This window comes from Leiobunum rupestre, chromosome 1, assembly GCF_980474605.1.
Source record: "Leiobunum rupestre chromosome 1, qqLeiRupe1.1.hap1, whole genome shotgun sequence".
Classification (NCBI taxonomy): domain Eukaryota; kingdom Metazoa; phylum Arthropoda; class Arachnida; order Opiliones; family Sclerosomatidae; genus Leiobunum; species Leiobunum rupestre.
Genome location: NC_143384.1, coordinates 93668134 through 93686407, shown reverse-complemented (window position 1 = coordinate 93686407; position 18274 = coordinate 93668134). Strand labels below are relative to the sequence as shown.

The window sequence follows — 18274 nt, the reverse complement described above, 5'->3', positions numbered from 1 at the left end:
TGAACTTGTTTTTCAAGTGTTTTTACTCTTTTTTAAGGGGGAGGGGGTCATTGGACAATGTCCGATAAAATTTTTGAAATGAGGGGGGTCACTGGACAAATGTACGATAACTTTAATTTCTTATTTCCTGCCCCGGTCCCCCCTGTGAAACCTTTTAAAAAATGAAAATTTTTGAAAATTTCAAAACCGTTAAAAATACATTTAAATTGATTTTACAAATTAAATTTAATCAAGTTTAAATGCAATTTGGTCAATTAAAATCCTTCAGATTCCCATGTTATTTTCAATGGAAATTATTCCAAATCATGTTGTCAAAAATGTTTTCGGTTGCCATGACAAAATGCAAGCCCGTCGCAACTTTTCCCTTGCAGGTTTTTCAAGTTATATGGAGGTGTACATTATACCCGACTTTGAACCAAATCAGTGATTATCACCTCGGGTCGTCTCCTTGTTAGACCAGTCGCCAATCGGCTAGAAATATTTATTGCTAGGCGAGTTGAAAATTATACTTTTGCAACGCGTTTCTCAGCTAGAATCGCCAATCGGCTAACCACGCCTATTTTGGCTAGAATTATGACGTAACGTTCTAGCCAAGCAGACTTTTGCAACGGGCCCTTAATTTCGTTACTCTAGCAGGCCGCCCCAATCTATACAACGGCTACTCCGCTAACCCTAATATATATATAAATTTCGCCAAGCCTAATTCTTAATAACAGAGAATTCAAAAACGAAATTGAAAAACAGCGCGAGAAAAATTTCATGCGACTGCGCGTGACAATTATTATCTAATAATAAATAAATAATAAATCTAATTTATATATTTTCTTGAGCTCCATTCCCCATTTCACCATCACGAAAAATAGACTATAGGTGGTCAATGAGCAAGTCTGCCGCCAAAATATTTGAAATTTAGAAAATAATATATTTGAATCTCCCCTTGGTGTCGCCACATTAGTTTCCCTTCCCTTTAATTTTCCCACCCTCGCGGAGTCACTATACCCGCGAGTTCGTCACTCGTAAAGTCCCCGCCCATCTTTAGCGATGCGACTTCCGTGACTTTTGGGCAGGTTAATAAAACTTATTTTGTATAAGTTTTCTATTTAAATTAGAAGCAATAGTTTTTGTTTTTATCGTTAACATTTCAAACTCACTGGTTAATTATATTTTTTTGTTGGAGAAAAGATGCAAGCTATTAAATGCGTTGTAGTTGGAGACGGGTAAGATAATTTTTTTTAACTTAATTAAGCCTTTGCTTTACAATTATTATTCATTAGGCCTAAACCTAGAGCTGTCCTTTAATTCCTACTTGACTAACGTAAATTTCGACGAAAATTTTACATATTTACGTCATTATTTGTCATTATTTGCTGGCTCAAAATTACTCTTGAATGTATATGTAGATATAGAAACTATTATTGTAGTTGATCATGTATAATTTCACACCAAGTAAGATTGAGTTATTGGGTAATTTCTAAACTTTTAAGACCTTGGCCTATTAATGTTTACAATGATTTTCAGTGAAAATTCTGCCTTTTTAAACTTTTAAATGAGTTTAAAGTACACTATATGGATATGGAAAACCAAAAGGAGTGACCATTTAATGTACATAACTCATAAATTCATACTTGCAATGCTATCTTGTTACCAAAATTAATGATTATTCATTCATACTAAATATTATATCGCTATATATTATGAATTAAAGTAAAAGTAAGACTATCAGTGAGTAGTCTGATACATATAATGAAAGCAGTTTGAAAAAAATCTGTAAGAGATGTAGATTTATAGGGTTGCGAAATTTGCTTTTTAATTTTTTGGGTTATTTAACCATTCAGAAAATTTGAGGCTATGGTTTAATTATTAATTCCAAATAGAACATCTTATTATGAATTCTTATAGGCTTCGTAACATGAAATGTTAAGACTATTAAAAGTACGCAATCCCTTTTGTTTAAGAACTAACAGTTTGAAGGAATAGTTTCCAGATTTGAAGTATTATATTCATTAGCCATAACACCCACGTAATTTTTTACTCTTTGCCTTTTCTGGGTTCTGTTTCTAGAAACCTAGATTTCTTTTTGGCTGTTTGCCTGCCTTCGACTTTGTGGGTGTTGTTGTAGTTCCCCCACACCCCTTTTTTAATCTCTTCAGTTTCTCTGCAATACTAAAAGAGCTTGAACTACTTAGTGTAGGAAGCATTTTGAGTAGGCCTTTACATAACATAGTTTGTTTATTCAGATATGTATATTAATTTTTTGGTCTCCTGCAATTTATTTATTTGTACCTAATCATTTAGAGGGTTATAAGCAAGAATAGAAACTTATGTGATTCTAAATTAAAGTTGAATGCCTTTTTAATTACAGTGCTGTGGGTAAAACATGTCTCTTAATCAGCTACACTACAAATGCTTTTCCCGGGGAATATATCCCAACAGTGTAAGTATTCATTGAAATGGCAAATGGATTTCATCTCAGATTTAATGATCTTAAGTTAAGAGTAATTACTATTTTGTTATGAGAGAAAAATGACTTTTTGAATATTTCTTAATGGGAATTTTCTGTTTTATACATGTGTGAACTGTGTTCGCAAGTGGAAAAATACAGGTGTTTAAAGTGTAGCGAGTAATGGAAAATAATTAGGGAATGATTTTACTGAAAATTTAAGTGTACTTCAGTGTTTTATTACACTAAATTCTGTTGTTCCTAATTTGTCTTTATTAGCCACTAGCCTAAATGACACTTGTGGCTAACCACTTCACATTTTTATTATTAAGTAATCACTATACGTTTTTCGTTATTATGTAATCTCGATCAACTACAGTGGTTATGGATTGATTATAAAATAGCTATAGTAATTACAGAGCAATCACTGTAATCATTTTAGCCTGTGATTTATAAACACCAGATTGAGTCGTTTTGGTACCAATATCGTTTTTATTTTATTTAAAAAGGGGTGTCATAAATCGCACCAGGGTGAATTCACTAACCAAAGCATTGTAACCCGGCCACCTGAATTAAGGGCTTTAAAAGTCGCATGATGACTTAGGCCTAAGGTGGTGCCTTGGGTATTAGCCTAGCTGATTATTATTATTATTATTATCATACAGGCCACCAAACTAGACAATAAGTTTTTTCTGCCAAAACCAATTCTACCATAGCACAGCTCAAAATGTTGGGGAGCCCCTAGAATTTTAAATGGAACCCCATTTGAGAACCACTGTTCTCTCCCCTACGGTGAAACATTTGAATGTATTTATGTAAGTGAGAATGTAGGAATTCACCTGTTTAGACTGAAAAACACAATTCAAATTGAAAAAAGTAACACCATAATTTAACTTTTTCTGTTAATAATTATGAACATTTTGTTAATGGTTCAATACAGTTGGGAATTATGTAGAGTGTTAGGTATTCTAGCAGGTGTGGAGGGTACATTATCCGTAACCTAAGTACATTCTGGTTTAAAGTAAAAAATTTCTGCATATTAATTTTCTCAAATGTGATCTGAATTTCAACGAGAGTTTGGGTCACTATCAATGTTATTTTTTTAAATTCAACTCTGGCACAATTGAAAATAACTGGTGTAGGTAGTCTTAAATTCTTAATGGAATATCAAATTCAGTGTTTATGGTAGATTCATGAACTTCACATTTCTGCCAACACAAGCTATTGAAGATTTGTGCTAGTTATGTTAAAATAAGTCTGTGTGTTAGCAGATTACTTTTTTATTTAGTTTGTACTCCCTTTATGAGTATATTTTGAATTAGAAACTAGCGAAACGTCACAGAATAGATCATTGGTTATTAAAATTGAATTTTTTTGTTTGAGGAAATGGAAATACACTACTTGATCACCGTGATAAAATCTTTCAATACCTTTTTGTTTTGGATTATTATAAGTTAACCAATGGCAGAGTTACAAATAACTTTGGGCCCAATACGAGGTGCTGTGTTACCCCTTGGACTACCCAGTGCTTTCCCTTAAAACATTTATCAGGTAAACCCATATGAACAGTGGAGCAAACAGCGAAAATGCTCCATAAGATCCACAGAATGTGGAACTGATAAGCGAAAGTCAGTGGCTCATTATTCCCCACATTTGCTTGCGCCTAAAGTTAAATACCTGCCTTTTATGCTTTTACCCAAAAAATGGGCACTTCAGTTATCTTCTTAAAGAATTTAATACAGTCAAAAATGGGGAACTGGTGTATCTATAGGGAAATGTATAGTATGCGTAACTTACTATAATAATTTTATTTAAAATTTCTTCGTGTATAATAGACCAGTTCATAAAGTTTTTCAAATTTAAAGAGTCTGATGCTTTTTTTCATTCAATTAAACCTTTGTTTAGATTCGACAACTATTCAGCCAATGTTATGGTTGATGGGAAACCAATAAACTTGGGCTTATGGGATACCGCTGGTCAAGAAGATTATGACAGATTACGTCCACTTTCTTACCCACAAACTGTTAGTATTAAGCGTTACATTGTATTAAAGTTAGGGATTGGTATTTATTTTGCATATTTTTATTACAGGATGTCTTCCTCATTTGTTTTTCATTAGTGAATCCAGCTTCATTTGAAAATGTCAGAGCCAAAGTACGTATAAAATGAGATATTACATAGCAGGATGTGATTGTTCCTTTGAGACCAAGATCGATTATAATTAGATGATTTAGACTAAATTATTTCAAAGAAACCCTAAAATTAAGTGACTAAACATAAATGAAACTTGTAAATAGCAATGGTTTGTAATTTCTTTAGCTGCAGGATTCATAATCTCTTCTCTTTTCCATGATGTATGGCGCCTGCTAAACAATTGCCAGGCCTAGTTTTTTGCACTGCTTTTAGTTAGTGGTATAATTATGTAATTTAACCTAAGGTCATATTGCTACCTTAGTTATGAAGCAGGTAACTCAAATAAAGTTAATTTAGGGCTTCAAAATCAAGGTTCCTCATAATGGCCTGTTTTTTCTTAATAATAGCTAAAAAAATAAAATGGCAGAATGACTACCGTATAAAATGATAGAGTAGACTGTGGCGTAGCAAGAAAAAATTTGGGGAAAATGGGGTCTCATCTACACTTATGTGGCGCCACGCTACTGAAAATTAACCCAAGGTGGCAGACACCTGAAGGCATGAGCCTCTATAACTAACATCTGCCCCAATGCACAGCAGGTACACAAGTAGGCTATTAGTTTCAGGTTAGGTATTTTTTAGTTATTATACAAGAATGATCATGATTATACTAGTTCATGGAAACGTTGCTCACAAAAGGAGTGAAGCTATAGACATTTTAATCTACAGACCACTTTTTGCACCACCATGTTTCCAATAATCCTTTTCTGTTTAACCCAAACACCTCAATAAATAAATCTGAAAATTAACAATTTTTCAGTGGTATCCAGAAGTCAGTCATCACTGCCCCAGTACACCCATCATTTTGGTTGGAACCAAATTGGATTTAAGGGAAGATAAAGAAACTATTGAAAAGCTGAAAGAACGAAAATTGACGCCAATTACGTACCCACAAGGATTGGCCATGGCTAAGGAGATTGGTGCCGTAAAGTATCTTGAATGTTCAGCCCTAACGCAAAAGGGACTCAAGAACGTTTTTGATGAAGCTATTCGCGCCGTTTTATGTCCGCAAATAAAACCCAAGCCAAAAAAATGCACTTTGATTTAATGCCGACCAAGCTCCTAACTGTTGTACACTAAAAATTGACACAAAACAGCTTTTTTTCAGTTAATCCGCTAACAAAGATGTTAGTAACAAATTAACTACCTTTTGTTAAAATTATTGTGAGGGAAGGAAACTAGATTTTAAGAAAAGCAAATGGTCATCGCTATTTCGTAAAAAGAAAGTTTTAACTATTTCCCACTAGTTGTAACTTTTCGTGTTGACCATTAGATTTTATATTGTAAAAAATTACTTATAAATTAACTATTGCTTTCATTTTTTTCAATAAAATTAAATGTTTTCGGGTATTGATGACTATTTGCTTTGTATTTATAAATCTTAGATAAGAGACAAATATACGGCTAGTCTTTTGCGCCGTTGCCATCATTTGGAGCTTGAGTGTAGGCGCAATAATTTTTGTAGCCAGAAGCGTGGGACTAAAAAAAAATATTGCTAACAAAAAAAGTACATAACATTTTTTTAAAAAAAGTGTAAACTAAAAAATAAATGAAATGTAAGCTTTGTACAATATAGATTGATTAATGTAATTGCCAAAAACAATGTTAAATTCCTCTTTTACTGGCAATAACTTGGCCCTATTGTTTTTTATCACTCTTAGCTCCCGATTATTTTAATGTGATTTGTTAGCCATTTTTCTTCATCCCGTTGGTGTTTGCTGTTATAACAAGGAGAAAAATGTCCGTTTTGTTTCGTAAAGAACGTTTTTGCAAGCTTCTTTGGGTAACAAATATTCTTGTGTAAATAACTATAGCATATCATGTTAATCCCCTTAAACCCCTTTACAATTTCCTGTTCTATCAAAACCCGTTTTAAGACCCAAACACGCTATGCCACGCTTAGTATTTGAAATATTGTAGATATTTGGGTGTGACTTTACCTATTAACATAAAAAGAAAAATTTCTTTAACATAAAATTTAGGATTAAGAATAAGCACTGCGTGTTTTGAGCCTTAATATCGGGATAATGGTTTTCAACACTTATCGATCATTCAACTCTTGCTTGATGAGTTTCCCAATATTAATGAAAATTGTGGCCACCAGTAAAAATGTTTTTGGGAGTTCTAGTGCTCATTATAAAACTAAAAAGGTGATTTTTCAAAGTTGTATTTGTTAACAAAATAAATCATATGATCTTATCTTTTCCAATATTCGGTTTTTATTTAATTTAAACTATCATTCTGAAACATCTGGTACAAGTATACAATTGATTTTAATTATACCCATTGCCTTTTACCAGTGATATTTAACGTTGCGATGTTTCTCTGTAAATAAGAACACAGGGTTAAGTTTCTATTTAGCAAATTCAAAGAATTAACATAAGTATGTCAGTTTACTATCTTGAGCGTGGTAAAGTTTTACTGAAAAAGACCTTTTTGGTCAACTTCAAACTAATTATTAGGCCCAAAGCTAGTTTTCCAAGGGCACCACAAAAGTCGTAGTTTGGGCAGTTTCTATATTGCATTAACATCATGCGTGATTAAAAACGCCCATTTTTCTTATTTGAGGAGCTTTTGGAAACCTGACTTTATATTTGCCATTTGCCTCTTAGTCATGAGAGATTTCCATGAGCTGTTACTATGTTTCATTTTTCACACTCGAAGCATTTTGAATTGACGGCATACCCAAAAAGATGTCTTGCCACACAGCTATCAGCAAAAATGCATTCAGGTGTCTAAGAATATGGGCGTATAGCATTAGCCTTGGTTTCATCCTCGCATACTTAGTAGGTTTAGTTCATCTGCTTTTTAATCGCAAAACATTGCAAGGCCCAAAGATGCCGAAAAGTTCTTAGGAAGATTTCAAATAAAGAGTTGCTCCACCTATCGCCTTGGGAGTTTTTATTTTTAAGGGGAATTCTAGGAGGTCAAGCAACAAGGCCGGTTGGTGTTTTGTTGGGCACCCCCCAGCCACAACGAATTACATTGATTGTGAGTATATAAGAGTATTAATAAAGGGTATTTTTGTTATAATATCGACGTTATGCCTCGTTATTGTGTAAATAAATTAATGGTACAATTTAGCTCCTTACAACATAAACATGGACATAGATGATGATCGTCTGTGCGAAGGAGTGCCATGAAAAATCTAAAGCAATGAACTTTCGATATAGCATTTACGAGGATGGGGTTAGAATCTTTGCCATTGCATATTCTTGGTACCAGAATTCATTCTTGCTATAATTAATAATATCAACCAACTGACACACTTTACTCTTAAATCAACTTACGAATTCTAGTGTAGTTAAGATAGTAAAAGAAGGCGCTCATTGCCACAGTTAGTTGAATGTACGGTGCAACTCCACCTTTCTTAACAAGCATGTATTTGTGGTTCCATCTCCACCAAGCTTGAAAATACACAGATTATCAAAATTGTTAAAATTTTCCATTAATTGCTTATTTAACTAGGTGGATACTCAGTCAAAACACTGAGTAACCCAGAAAAAAAACCCCACCCACTTACATCGGTACTATGGGTAAAAGATGAAAACTAGATATTTGTTCTACAGAAGTTCATTATTATATGTATCTTTCTTATTTTTCTATACCACAGAGATATGCAAGGCCAATAAGTCAGCTTATACACATACTCGTTATTAAGAGGTAGGTATTCAAAATCTGCACCTCCTAGTTGTTATGTTCTCAACAAGGCATTTTCCCAAATGAAATTCGCGCTTTGCATGATGAATGGGCAGAAGGTATTTGTTTTTCAAATTTGAGATTTAGACGTGTTTTGTGTAGAATTTTTCAGCCCGAGTGTGGCTGCTCTACCAAGTAAGATAATATGTTGAAATTTGGAAAACGAAGATGGCCCTACTGCCCTATCCTCGTACGTTAATTTTCTTCTCGCAAGGACAATGCTGTTAACACAGGGATCTATGCGAGATCTTTATTTAAGGGAACCTTATTATAGGTTTATGGTACAGTCAAAGATAAAAACTTTAAAAAGTTCCAAGGTTTCCTATTATCTAGAAAATGGAAAATAAATTTGTGTGGGGTAAAAACCTGGCAACTAATGGAAAGCGGAATAATGAACTAAACTAAACATTGCAGCTAATATTTAAATTTTACGTACAAACCAGGAATGCCAGTAATGATATAAATCTTATATTTTTAGTAACTAAGTTCATTTTTTTTTACAGGATTGCCACAAAATGTTCAGATTCAAATTCCCTGACCATTTTAAGAGATTTTCACAGACTTTGTAAGGCAAAATTTTTTTATTTATATTTTACTTTTATCAGAAGTTAACAAATTTAAATGGACTTATATTTCAGTAAAAAGGTTATTGCAATGTTGAAAAAATTAGCAAAACTTTCAATTAAATAAATGATAATTAAAGAATTGGTCATTGATCTAGAGTAAAATTACCTTCAAAAAGTGTCAAAAGAAAATCTAATTCCTTGACATTTCCCTATCCTTTAACAAATTCTTAAAATTCCCTGACTTTATAGGCCCATTTTTAAATTCCCTGACTTTTCTCTGGTGTGTGGCAACCCTGTTTTAAATGGTTTTGGTCAAAAAACTGTGTTTCATCCACTTAAAGGTCCTCAGAATGGTTGGAAAAATTTGGGGCAAATTTCATGTAGCTTGGCCTCTTTCATCACGTGACTAAGGCATATTTTATCTCTCCTCAAAACACATGAATGATTCTGTAGCCTCAGCCTTAAAATTTGATATTCTATGGTCCTTTTACCCAAATTACTTTCCAAATTCTCACAACAATCATCAGCCTAAAAAATCATTCATTTTACAAATTGTTCTCCGAGTGATTTCTTTCACACTGTAAACTGAATTAGAATTAAATCTATGAAATAACTCTCATGGACTTACAAGTTACGCCCAAATACCATATAAATTTTGAAATAGTTTGTTCCTAATAAGGCTGTAAGTTTTCTTCATTTAAAATTATTCCAACACTTCCCCTTCTTTGGTGATTGAAATCCTGAAGTTGAATTACCCATTAACCTCTAGCCATGTAAACCGTAAACAGACGCGAAATCTACATGTTCAATACCGTTGTTATTCACAGTTTTGAATAAATTTTTTTATCAGTTCACCTACTATATTATTTGCCTATTATGGTGCGCATTTGTTAGTATTCTTGAATTTTAAAATTTTTGTTCCATAGTTCTATTTCAATTTGTTGTAATGATTTATAATAAAAAGTACTGCTACTTCCATGAAGTAGCAGAACTTTTTATTATAAATCATTACAACAAATTTGTTAGTATTAGTTCCAAAATTATCTCACCCCGGCTTATTGCTCCTATTGCAGCACTTGGTTTCTTATCCCGTCGTGCAATCCATGCAGAAAGCTCCCCGACTTTCACTTCACTGAGTGGAGTGTCAGCTAAGAAGTAAAAATTATTCAATATTTAAATATATGTAAAATATTTTTTTTAACCTACGTTTCCCATAATATCTAGCTGGATCATATGGTCCATGAACCTTGGGGTTATATTCTGCAGGGTAATCACCGAATCCCATTTTTATCTATAAATAAAATGATACCTTCTTAATATAATAACAATTAAAAACTTAAAATAAAATATATTTCCTTACCGCAAGAAAATTAATTGACCCTATAACCTTCAAGCAGACTATTGAGACCAAAAACTATATCCACAAACTAGCCAATGGACTACAGATTTCTAGCGCCAGACGTAAGTCGCGTGATGCTGTATGGCTACTTCGATAGTCCGATTTTACAGAAATGAGCCTATATGATGCGGCGGCACCAAAACCACGGCCAACTTTGATTTCTCGCGCATCTCTCGCGCTACAGCGGCCATCTCATAAGTGGACGTTCCTGTGTTAACCTATGAGCAAAAGATGTGTATGACGTCAGCGCCCCTAGCGGATTATTATTTTTAGTATAGTTTTTACATTGGGGACAATATAACCACCGAGCGTGGCGCTGAACTCCTACACATTATAGTACAGCTTATAGGGGGAAAATCCTTGCTCGCGGAATTTCGACGAATGTGTTGGCCGTAGTAGCGCGAAAAGCGCGTGATCAAAGTTGGCCGTGCCAAAACTTTCATTATATCGTAAATTTTAAACTACGCGAAAATTTAAAAGAATAGCAATCAATTTTTGTTTTGGTTAACTTCTGGTTTTGCATTTTCACATTATTTTTTGAAAGCCCTTATGAGGCTTAGTGAACACAGAATCTTCTGAATTTCAAATGTGAGGTAAGGCGTAATTAGGTCAATGCACCTGATGCGGTGCATTGGGGCCCACACGAGGGAGACATTTTGTATTGGGGCTACATTTTTACAGCTAAGCCAGTGTTCTGAGACTACATAATCGCGTATTTTTGGAAGCGATAATGTATGCCAATCAAAGTTTGTATTGCCGCAATCATACCAATAACACGTTTCTATTTTATTTTATTTTAATTTTATTTAATAGAAACAATAAAATGTTATTTTTATTGTTACTACCGCTAATAGTTTTTCTTCATCGATATTCGTAAATTTGACTTTATAAATAATGATACCTGCATTTTAATATAGTTTTGTTGTCGTTTGCTTATATTTTGATAAGATTATTTAATAAAAAACGTTCTGTGACTTTTTTTATTTGTCTGTAGCAGACGCTAGATCATATTAAGCGCTACCTGGCCATGACCAGAAATAAACTGTATTAACCCAACCGGAAGTTACAAAAACCTTTTTTTTTTCAGCTATGAAGTTTTCTTTCCCTTTCTTCATTTTCTTTGAGCTAGCTCATAAACGTGACATGCATGTTTACGAAACAAATATTCTAGTTTGTAGTTAATTTGTCATAATCTTTTAAATTTCAATTTATTATAATAGCTACTTTAAAATAACATTTAAATTCTTATATATAGGGGAAAAGAGTTAAGTTTAACTTTTAGAATTAAAATAATCCATAAGTAGGCTTAGTCTATAACAAGAAATTCCATGTTCAAGACTCTGTTAAATTGTAATTGCCATAATTATTAATATACATCTATTGCCATGACTTTAACTTTGGACAGGTAAGTTAATTGAATATTTTAAAGTTTTTCTACTTAATGATTTCTTAAAAATAATATGCTTATGGTTTATTTTAGCCGCAAACGACCAAGAGAATGTGATGACAGTGATGATGGATGCGAGTTCATCCCAATATCTAAAAGGATCAATAACTTACACATTAGATCAAATCCAAACCAACCCCAGGGTGTTCAAAATCTAGTAAATGATCTTAATCAGGTTATAAATAAATTTAATTATTTTTCTAATTGTCAGTCAGTTAGCTAGATTTTGGTAAACTAGTCCTGGTCATACTAATCAATTTTGTTCATTGATTTAGTGATTTTAAGTAAATATCTTTAAAAATATTTCTCAGGGTCATTGTTCGACGCAGCCAAATGTATCAAGTGCTCTAGATTTCAATTTCCAACCACCAGTTGCTGAAACAAAAAGCACACAAAACATGTCAGATGATCAAAAACATTCGGAGATAGCGTTAACAGAAAACCTTAATATTCCATATTCACCGGAATTGAGTGCGAGTGAAAATCCTTTTTATTATCACATAAATAACCTTCTCTTCCAAGCCCATCTCCAGAGGTTACAAAGAAGTGGCCATCTACCAAATTCATAACGCAATTGTTATAAAATTAACATTATATTTCTTGTGATTTGTGTATATAAAATTGTGAGGATGTATTCTCTTCTGACAATTGTGAGTTGTTTTTGTGTGAGTGAATGACTTTTTATGAAATAAAAAAAATTTCTTTCCTAAATTAAAATTTTGTTATTAGAATTTTTATTTAATCACCACGTCAAGTCAAAAGTGGATATCCACTTTTGGTCAAGTCCATACACGTGTTAAATATGGTAGATGCCTTATTCCGTTATGTGGGAGGGAAATAAACTAGGGGACAACTGGTATTTTCTGGCTTACAAAGACCTATTACCTGAAAGGAATTTGAAAATTATTAAAATGTCAGGTTAAGCAGGGACTGTAAATTTTAGAGGACGAGTAAAGTGTTGCCTTCCTATGTAGAATTTTGGTTTCCCCGTGCATCAATCACTTCGAAATAGAGAGAGAGAGTTCGTCAAGGTCATTTGTACCAGGCATAGAGCTAGTCCCCCCCCCCACGCATGTTATCTGGAAATCTGGCCGACCGAAAGACAAGCGCTTTAGTTAATGACCTTGAGCGACTTCCGTCAGCCTGATCGGTGAACGGGGCGTAAAATACCTCGGGAATACCGGTCCTCTAAAATTTACAGTCCGTGGGTTAAGATAATAATAATAATCAGCTAGGGCACGGCCAACTTTGATCACGCGCTGTTCGCGCTACAGCGGCCAACACATTCGTCGAAATTCCGCGAGCAAGGATTTTCCCCCTATAAACTGTACTATAACGTGTAGGAGTTCAGCACCACGCTCGGTTTTTATATTGGCTTCAATGTAAAAACTATTCAAAAAATAATAATCCGCTAGCGGCACTCATGTCATACACATCTTTTGCTCATAGGTTAGCACAGAAACGTCAACGAATGAGATGGCCGCTGTAGCGCGAGAGATCAAAGTTGGCCGTGGCTAGGGTAATACCCAAGGCACCACCTTAGGCCTAAGTCATCAAGCGACTTTTGAAGCCTTTAATTTAGGTGGCCTGGTGACAATGCGTAAGAGGGTGGTGGCAAGCCCTGCATGCCACACGATCGAGCCAACAGCTCCCTACACTAACTATTACCGTTAACCTCAACAAGTTTTTATGTAAGTGGAAACCGAAGAGCTCAGGAGAAAACCCCTTAAACCAATGAGGAGAGAACTTGCAAACTCAACGCAGAAGGAGTTGTTCCGAGTTTTCACCCAGTGCCACAAGCTGGGATCGAACCCGGCTCCTCTTGCGAAAGTGCTAACCACTCCGCCACCCCACCTTTGTATATATTTAAATACCCCCGTACCATAAGTAAGACCAAGGCATGAATCCATTCTACCCTGCTGTTCCGCGAACTTCCACCTAAGCATTACAGCGGCCTACGAGACTAACCAGGACGGGACCAAAGTGAGCTTTGCGAGACAACCATCGTGACTGCCTCACATATAGCAAACAAACGCCCTCATCACGGCCCAACAAAAGGCGACACCATGGGCAGCCCCCAACCCACCCTCGCATAGCTGAGGACTAGAGTGACTTATTCTTCCACTGCAAACTACCCTCCCCATAAGGTTATAGAATGCCGAGTATATAACGCCCCAAGGGCTCCAGTGAGCAGTGTGAGAAATAAGGCACTCTCACAGGCCAATCGTCAGTTTAAAATTTATCTGGGCCAGTTTAAAAATTAAATGCTTGGGGTGTTAGTGGCCCTGGTGACCACTTAATTAATTCAAAGTTTTTTCCCTTCAAGATTTATAGTTCTTTATTGAACAATCCAAAATTTTGAAATACCCATAATAACTAACCTACTAAGCCTATGCCCTAGCACATATTGTCAAGAGTAGATAATTTGACCATAAATTATTAAAGCCGGATTTTGAAGGTAAAAAATGGTAAGTGGCTAGTGGCCAGTTTTTTAATTAAACTACCTAGGCTCTACTGGCCACAGTTCCAGTTTAAAAAAATTCATTATTTCTAGGGGTGTGCAAAATATTTGGTACAACCAAATTATTTGGACCAAATACCCATAGAAATATCATAGGTAACTAGAATGCTGCCGTGTAACTGGCAATGGGCCAAACGCCGTGGCAGACGATAGCCAGATCTCAGCCAATCAGAGCTCAAAGAGTGGTTCTGCCAAGAATTTAATGTCACCAGAGAGAATGACGTCACCTATCTCCCGCTATAGTAGCGGATCCAAGGAGGATTATTATCCTCCTTGGCGGAACCACTCTACGGCCTCTCATTGGCTGAAGGTTCAAGGCGAACTGGCGTCAAGCTCGGCCGTAGGCGGCAGCATTCTAGTTACCTATGAGATTTCTATGCAAATACCAAATCAAATAACCGGTTTGCCAAATCAAATAGTGTTTAAAACTATTTGTCAAATATTTTATTTCTTGACCAAATAATTTGATATTTGAAAAAAGCTATAAAAAGTATTTGGTAATATAAAATAGTTTGGTATTTGGTCAAATAGTTCCAAAATCAAATAATTTGGTGTCTTCAAATAGAATTTCTTGATTTCAAATATTAGATAAATTAGTCAAATAATCAATTAACCGCTAGAAGTTGTCTGGGTTTTCCCGCCAAAAATTTTAAAGCTCGTGCGCTTTGGCCATTGGCTGAACAATGGAAATATGAAAGCGAAACTAAAACACAAAGCAAGAAGCATTATAAGCTGGACCAGTGTAAAAGAAACTTCGTTCTTTACTACTAGTTAGTCTATTGTTTTAGTTGGATTTATTATTATTTAAATTTATTTATGTTAAACCGGCATTAATAAATGCTTTTATTTAAATAGTTTGAGACTTAAGTTAATTAGAAAAGTTCAAGATTAGGACTTGAACAACTTACACTAATGGTAAGAAACAATTTAAAATTCCATTTCTATTAGACTTAATTGTCACTTAATACTTATAAATCTAGATAAAGGCACGGTTCACATATTTGGTTGGAGGAAATTAAACCTATAAAAGTAGTTATTGGATATTACAATGGAATCAATTTATAATTAACAAACTATAAATAGGTTGTATAAAAAAACTATATAAAAAAGGGATGATATTATTTTTCATTGTCAGCGATGTAATTGTAAATATTGTAAGTGCTAGTATTGTTAACATTTGAGCCGAAAGCTACCTTTTTTATGACTTGGTAATAAAGTATCTGTCTTTTTAATTTCTATTACTTAAATTTTAAAACCATGGATCGTAATTTTAATATCTATAATTATAAATAGTTAAACTGAATAGTTTGATGATTAATTGATTAATGATAATTAAGATAGTTTCATTGAGTAATTGACTTATTGTTAAATATAAATGAAATGGAGGTTAAGTTATTTTACTTATTTAAATTGAAACTGGTTGTAGACAACTATTTGACACTATTTGAATACCAAATTATTTGATATTTGATCTAGTATTTGATATTTGAATACTATTTGGTATTTGATCAAATATTTTTAACCAAATACTATTTGACCAAATTATTTGACTTTTCAAATATTTGATTTGGTATTTGATGATCTTAAAAAAAAATTTGATATTTGAATTGGTCCCCAAAAAAAGGTATTTGCACACCCCTACTTATTTCAAATGCTTAAGCGTCAAGGGGGGGGCGTGCCCCCATATGAATTCGCCACTGCCTTATGCTAGTTTTAGATGTCACTCCAGGATATTAGAAGTATATAATATATTACCATTATCAAAAGCAACATAACTAACTATCTTGGTAATGTTATTCGCTTGAATTAGGTGTGTGCAAGGTATTTGTCACTATTTGATTTGACCAAATTAAAGGTTTACTATTCGCACCGACGAATCAATTTTTTTTTAATATTTTAGAATACCAAATAATGAAATTGAAAAATTCGAGTATTCTATTTATAAATTTTGACTAATTGATTTTGTAAAATTTTAACGAAATTTACCAAACTATTTGCTATTCATATGAAATTTTCGACTGTGAGCCCAGCAACCTTTGCCGTGTTTGCGAGGATGCGCTTATTTCTTTCAGGTACCATTATCTCTCGGGGTGTCAACAAAACAACAACTAATAACAGGAAACTTTACAGGGTGTCTCAATTTGCTCGATCAGGCCATTTTTCTCAAAATGTATTTATGCTAGGGTTCTGAAATTTTCAGGGTTTATTTGTTAGGTATGGAAGGCTTTGGTTACTAAATTTCAGAAAAATCGAACGATTTTGTGCCGTTTTGGAAAATTTATTTTTTCACCGGTAGGTGTCACGCAAAATGTTTCAATAGAAAAGTTGTAGGGCATAGTCGAAAGTGTAAAAATAATTTTGGTTCGGTTGAAAAAGACCTATTTTTCCCTGAGTTTGGAGGTCGGGGGAAAAAACAAGTTATACTAGCAGGCAATAGCCTTTAACGAATTGTAGGTAACATGCATTTCAGTTATAAGATTTCGAAAAATAAACAAATAATAATTAGCCCAAGTGACAAATGTTTTTAAATGACTTCTACAAAATGTTTTCAAAAATGCCATCTTCTGATGCAATGCACAAATATGCACGATGTTGCATATTGCGAAATGCTCCCCAAACCATTTCTGGAGTCACCCGGCGACATGCTTCGATGATTCTTTGTCGTAAATCTTCAACGCTCGTCACAGGTGTTTGTTATACGTAGTCATTAACGAATCCCCAAAGAAAAAAGTCGAGTGGTGTTAGATCAGGGGATCTTGCAGGCCAACGAACAGGACCAGTTCTTCCGATCCATCTTCCAGGAAACTCGTCTTTTAGATATGCAACCACGTCACGATATTGGTGAGGTGGCGCCCCATCTTGCTGGAACAAGATGCGTCTGTACTCGGCCAGAGGAATGTCGTCCAACACGTTGGATATTTCATTTTGAAGGAACTCCAAGTAGTTTTGACCGTTCAGACGATTTGGCAAGAAGAACGGGTCAATAATTCTGTCACCTAACAGACCAGCCCACACATTTAAGCGAAACTGCACTTGGTGGCGGTGAGGAAATCCCCAGTGTGGATTCTCGTAGTCCCACATATATTGGTTTTGACGGTTGAAAGGCCCATCTCTTCCGAATGAACATTCGTCGGACATCAGTAGTTTATCGTGAAAATCCTGGTGTGCGTCAGCCATGAGGCAAAACCAATTGCAGAAGTCGAGTCGGCGCTGTCTATCACCGTCATGCAGTCCTTGGTGAAGTGTCGCTCGATAAGGATGAAAATGGTGTCTTTTGAGTGTTCTCCAAACGTAGTTTCGATCCAACCCTAAGTCAAAGCTGGCAGTCCTGACGCTCGCTCGAGGATAGGCGACGAAGTAGGCAAGTATGGTGTTTTCCATGTCGATGTCCTGGAGACCACGACCACGAAACCTCGGATTGATATAACCCCAGTTGTCGAAGTCGCGGACCACTCTAAGAACCGTCGTATGACTTGGTCTGCAATTGGGAAATCTTCGTCTAAATAACTGACTTACTAGAGTAGCATTACGACGACCTTCTCCGTAAATTAATTCTAGCATATGAGCGCGCTGATTTCGAGTGTAAAGAGGCATACTGGACAACAATCGGCCAAGCTGAGATAATGTTTTAACTTTGAAATGTAAACGCTTTAAATACTACTCGGACAATTGATATTTCACGTTAAAAAACAACAAAAGAAAAATAAACGTAATTTTTGGTCTACAAATCTTTGTTTGATGATCTTACTCGTAATTACCACGTCGAAATGGAAGACGCGGTCTTTGTCTACTTTGTCTAATTAGGTGTTGAAAGTAATAATTTTCTTTAACAATAACTTTTTGCAGATCTGATTATTAACTACATAGCTGAAAGCATAATATCCCTAAAATAAATATACATGTGTGTTGTGGTTATGTACGATTGTTTACGTTAAAGGCTATTGCCTGCTAGTATAACTTGTTTTTTCCCCCGACCTCCAAACTCAGTGTAAAATAGGTCTTTTTCAAC

The 18274-nt window shown here is 34.7% G+C and overlaps 3 protein-coding genes across 3 annotated transcripts; 2 read left to right on the top strand and 1 right to left on the bottom strand.

The window, feature by feature from the left end:
• The first annotated feature begins 995 nt into the window (after positions 1-995).
• Positions 996-6842, top strand: LOC149968978 (ras-related C3 botulinum toxin substrate 1). The gene is made up of 5 exons (XM_090155054.1): positions 996-1217; positions 2363-2434; positions 4346-4463; positions 4532-4594; positions 5394-6842. The coding sequence occupies exons 1-5, from the start codon at positions 1183-1185 to the stop codon at positions 5679-5681; spliced, it is 576 nt and encodes a 191-aa protein (XP_090011180.1). The 5' UTR covers positions 996-1182; the 3' UTR covers positions 5682-6842.
• ATPsynF (ATP synthase, subunit F) lies at positions 6830-10529 on the bottom strand. Its single transcript, XM_090155056.1, has 5 exons — positions 10259-10529; positions 10105-10189; positions 9948-10046; positions 7924-8040; positions 6830-6958 (listed from the first exon to the last, which is right to left on the bottom strand). The coding sequence occupies exons 2-5, from the start codon at positions 10181-10183 to the stop codon at positions 6927-6929; spliced, it is 327 nt and encodes a 108-aa protein (XP_090011182.1). The 5' UTR covers positions 10184-10189; positions 10259-10529; the 3' UTR covers positions 6830-6926.
• Positions 10530-11419: 890 nt separating this feature from the next.
• Positions 11420-12475, top strand: LOC149968976 (uncharacterized). Its single transcript, XM_090155055.1, has 3 exons — positions 11420-11702; positions 11778-11919; positions 12056-12475. Exons 1-3 carry the CDS (start codon positions 11683-11685, stop codon positions 12311-12313), a joined length of 420 nt encoding a protein of 139 aa, XP_090011181.1. The 5' UTR covers positions 11420-11682; the 3' UTR covers positions 12314-12475.
• Positions 12476-18274: the final 5799 nt, after the last annotated feature.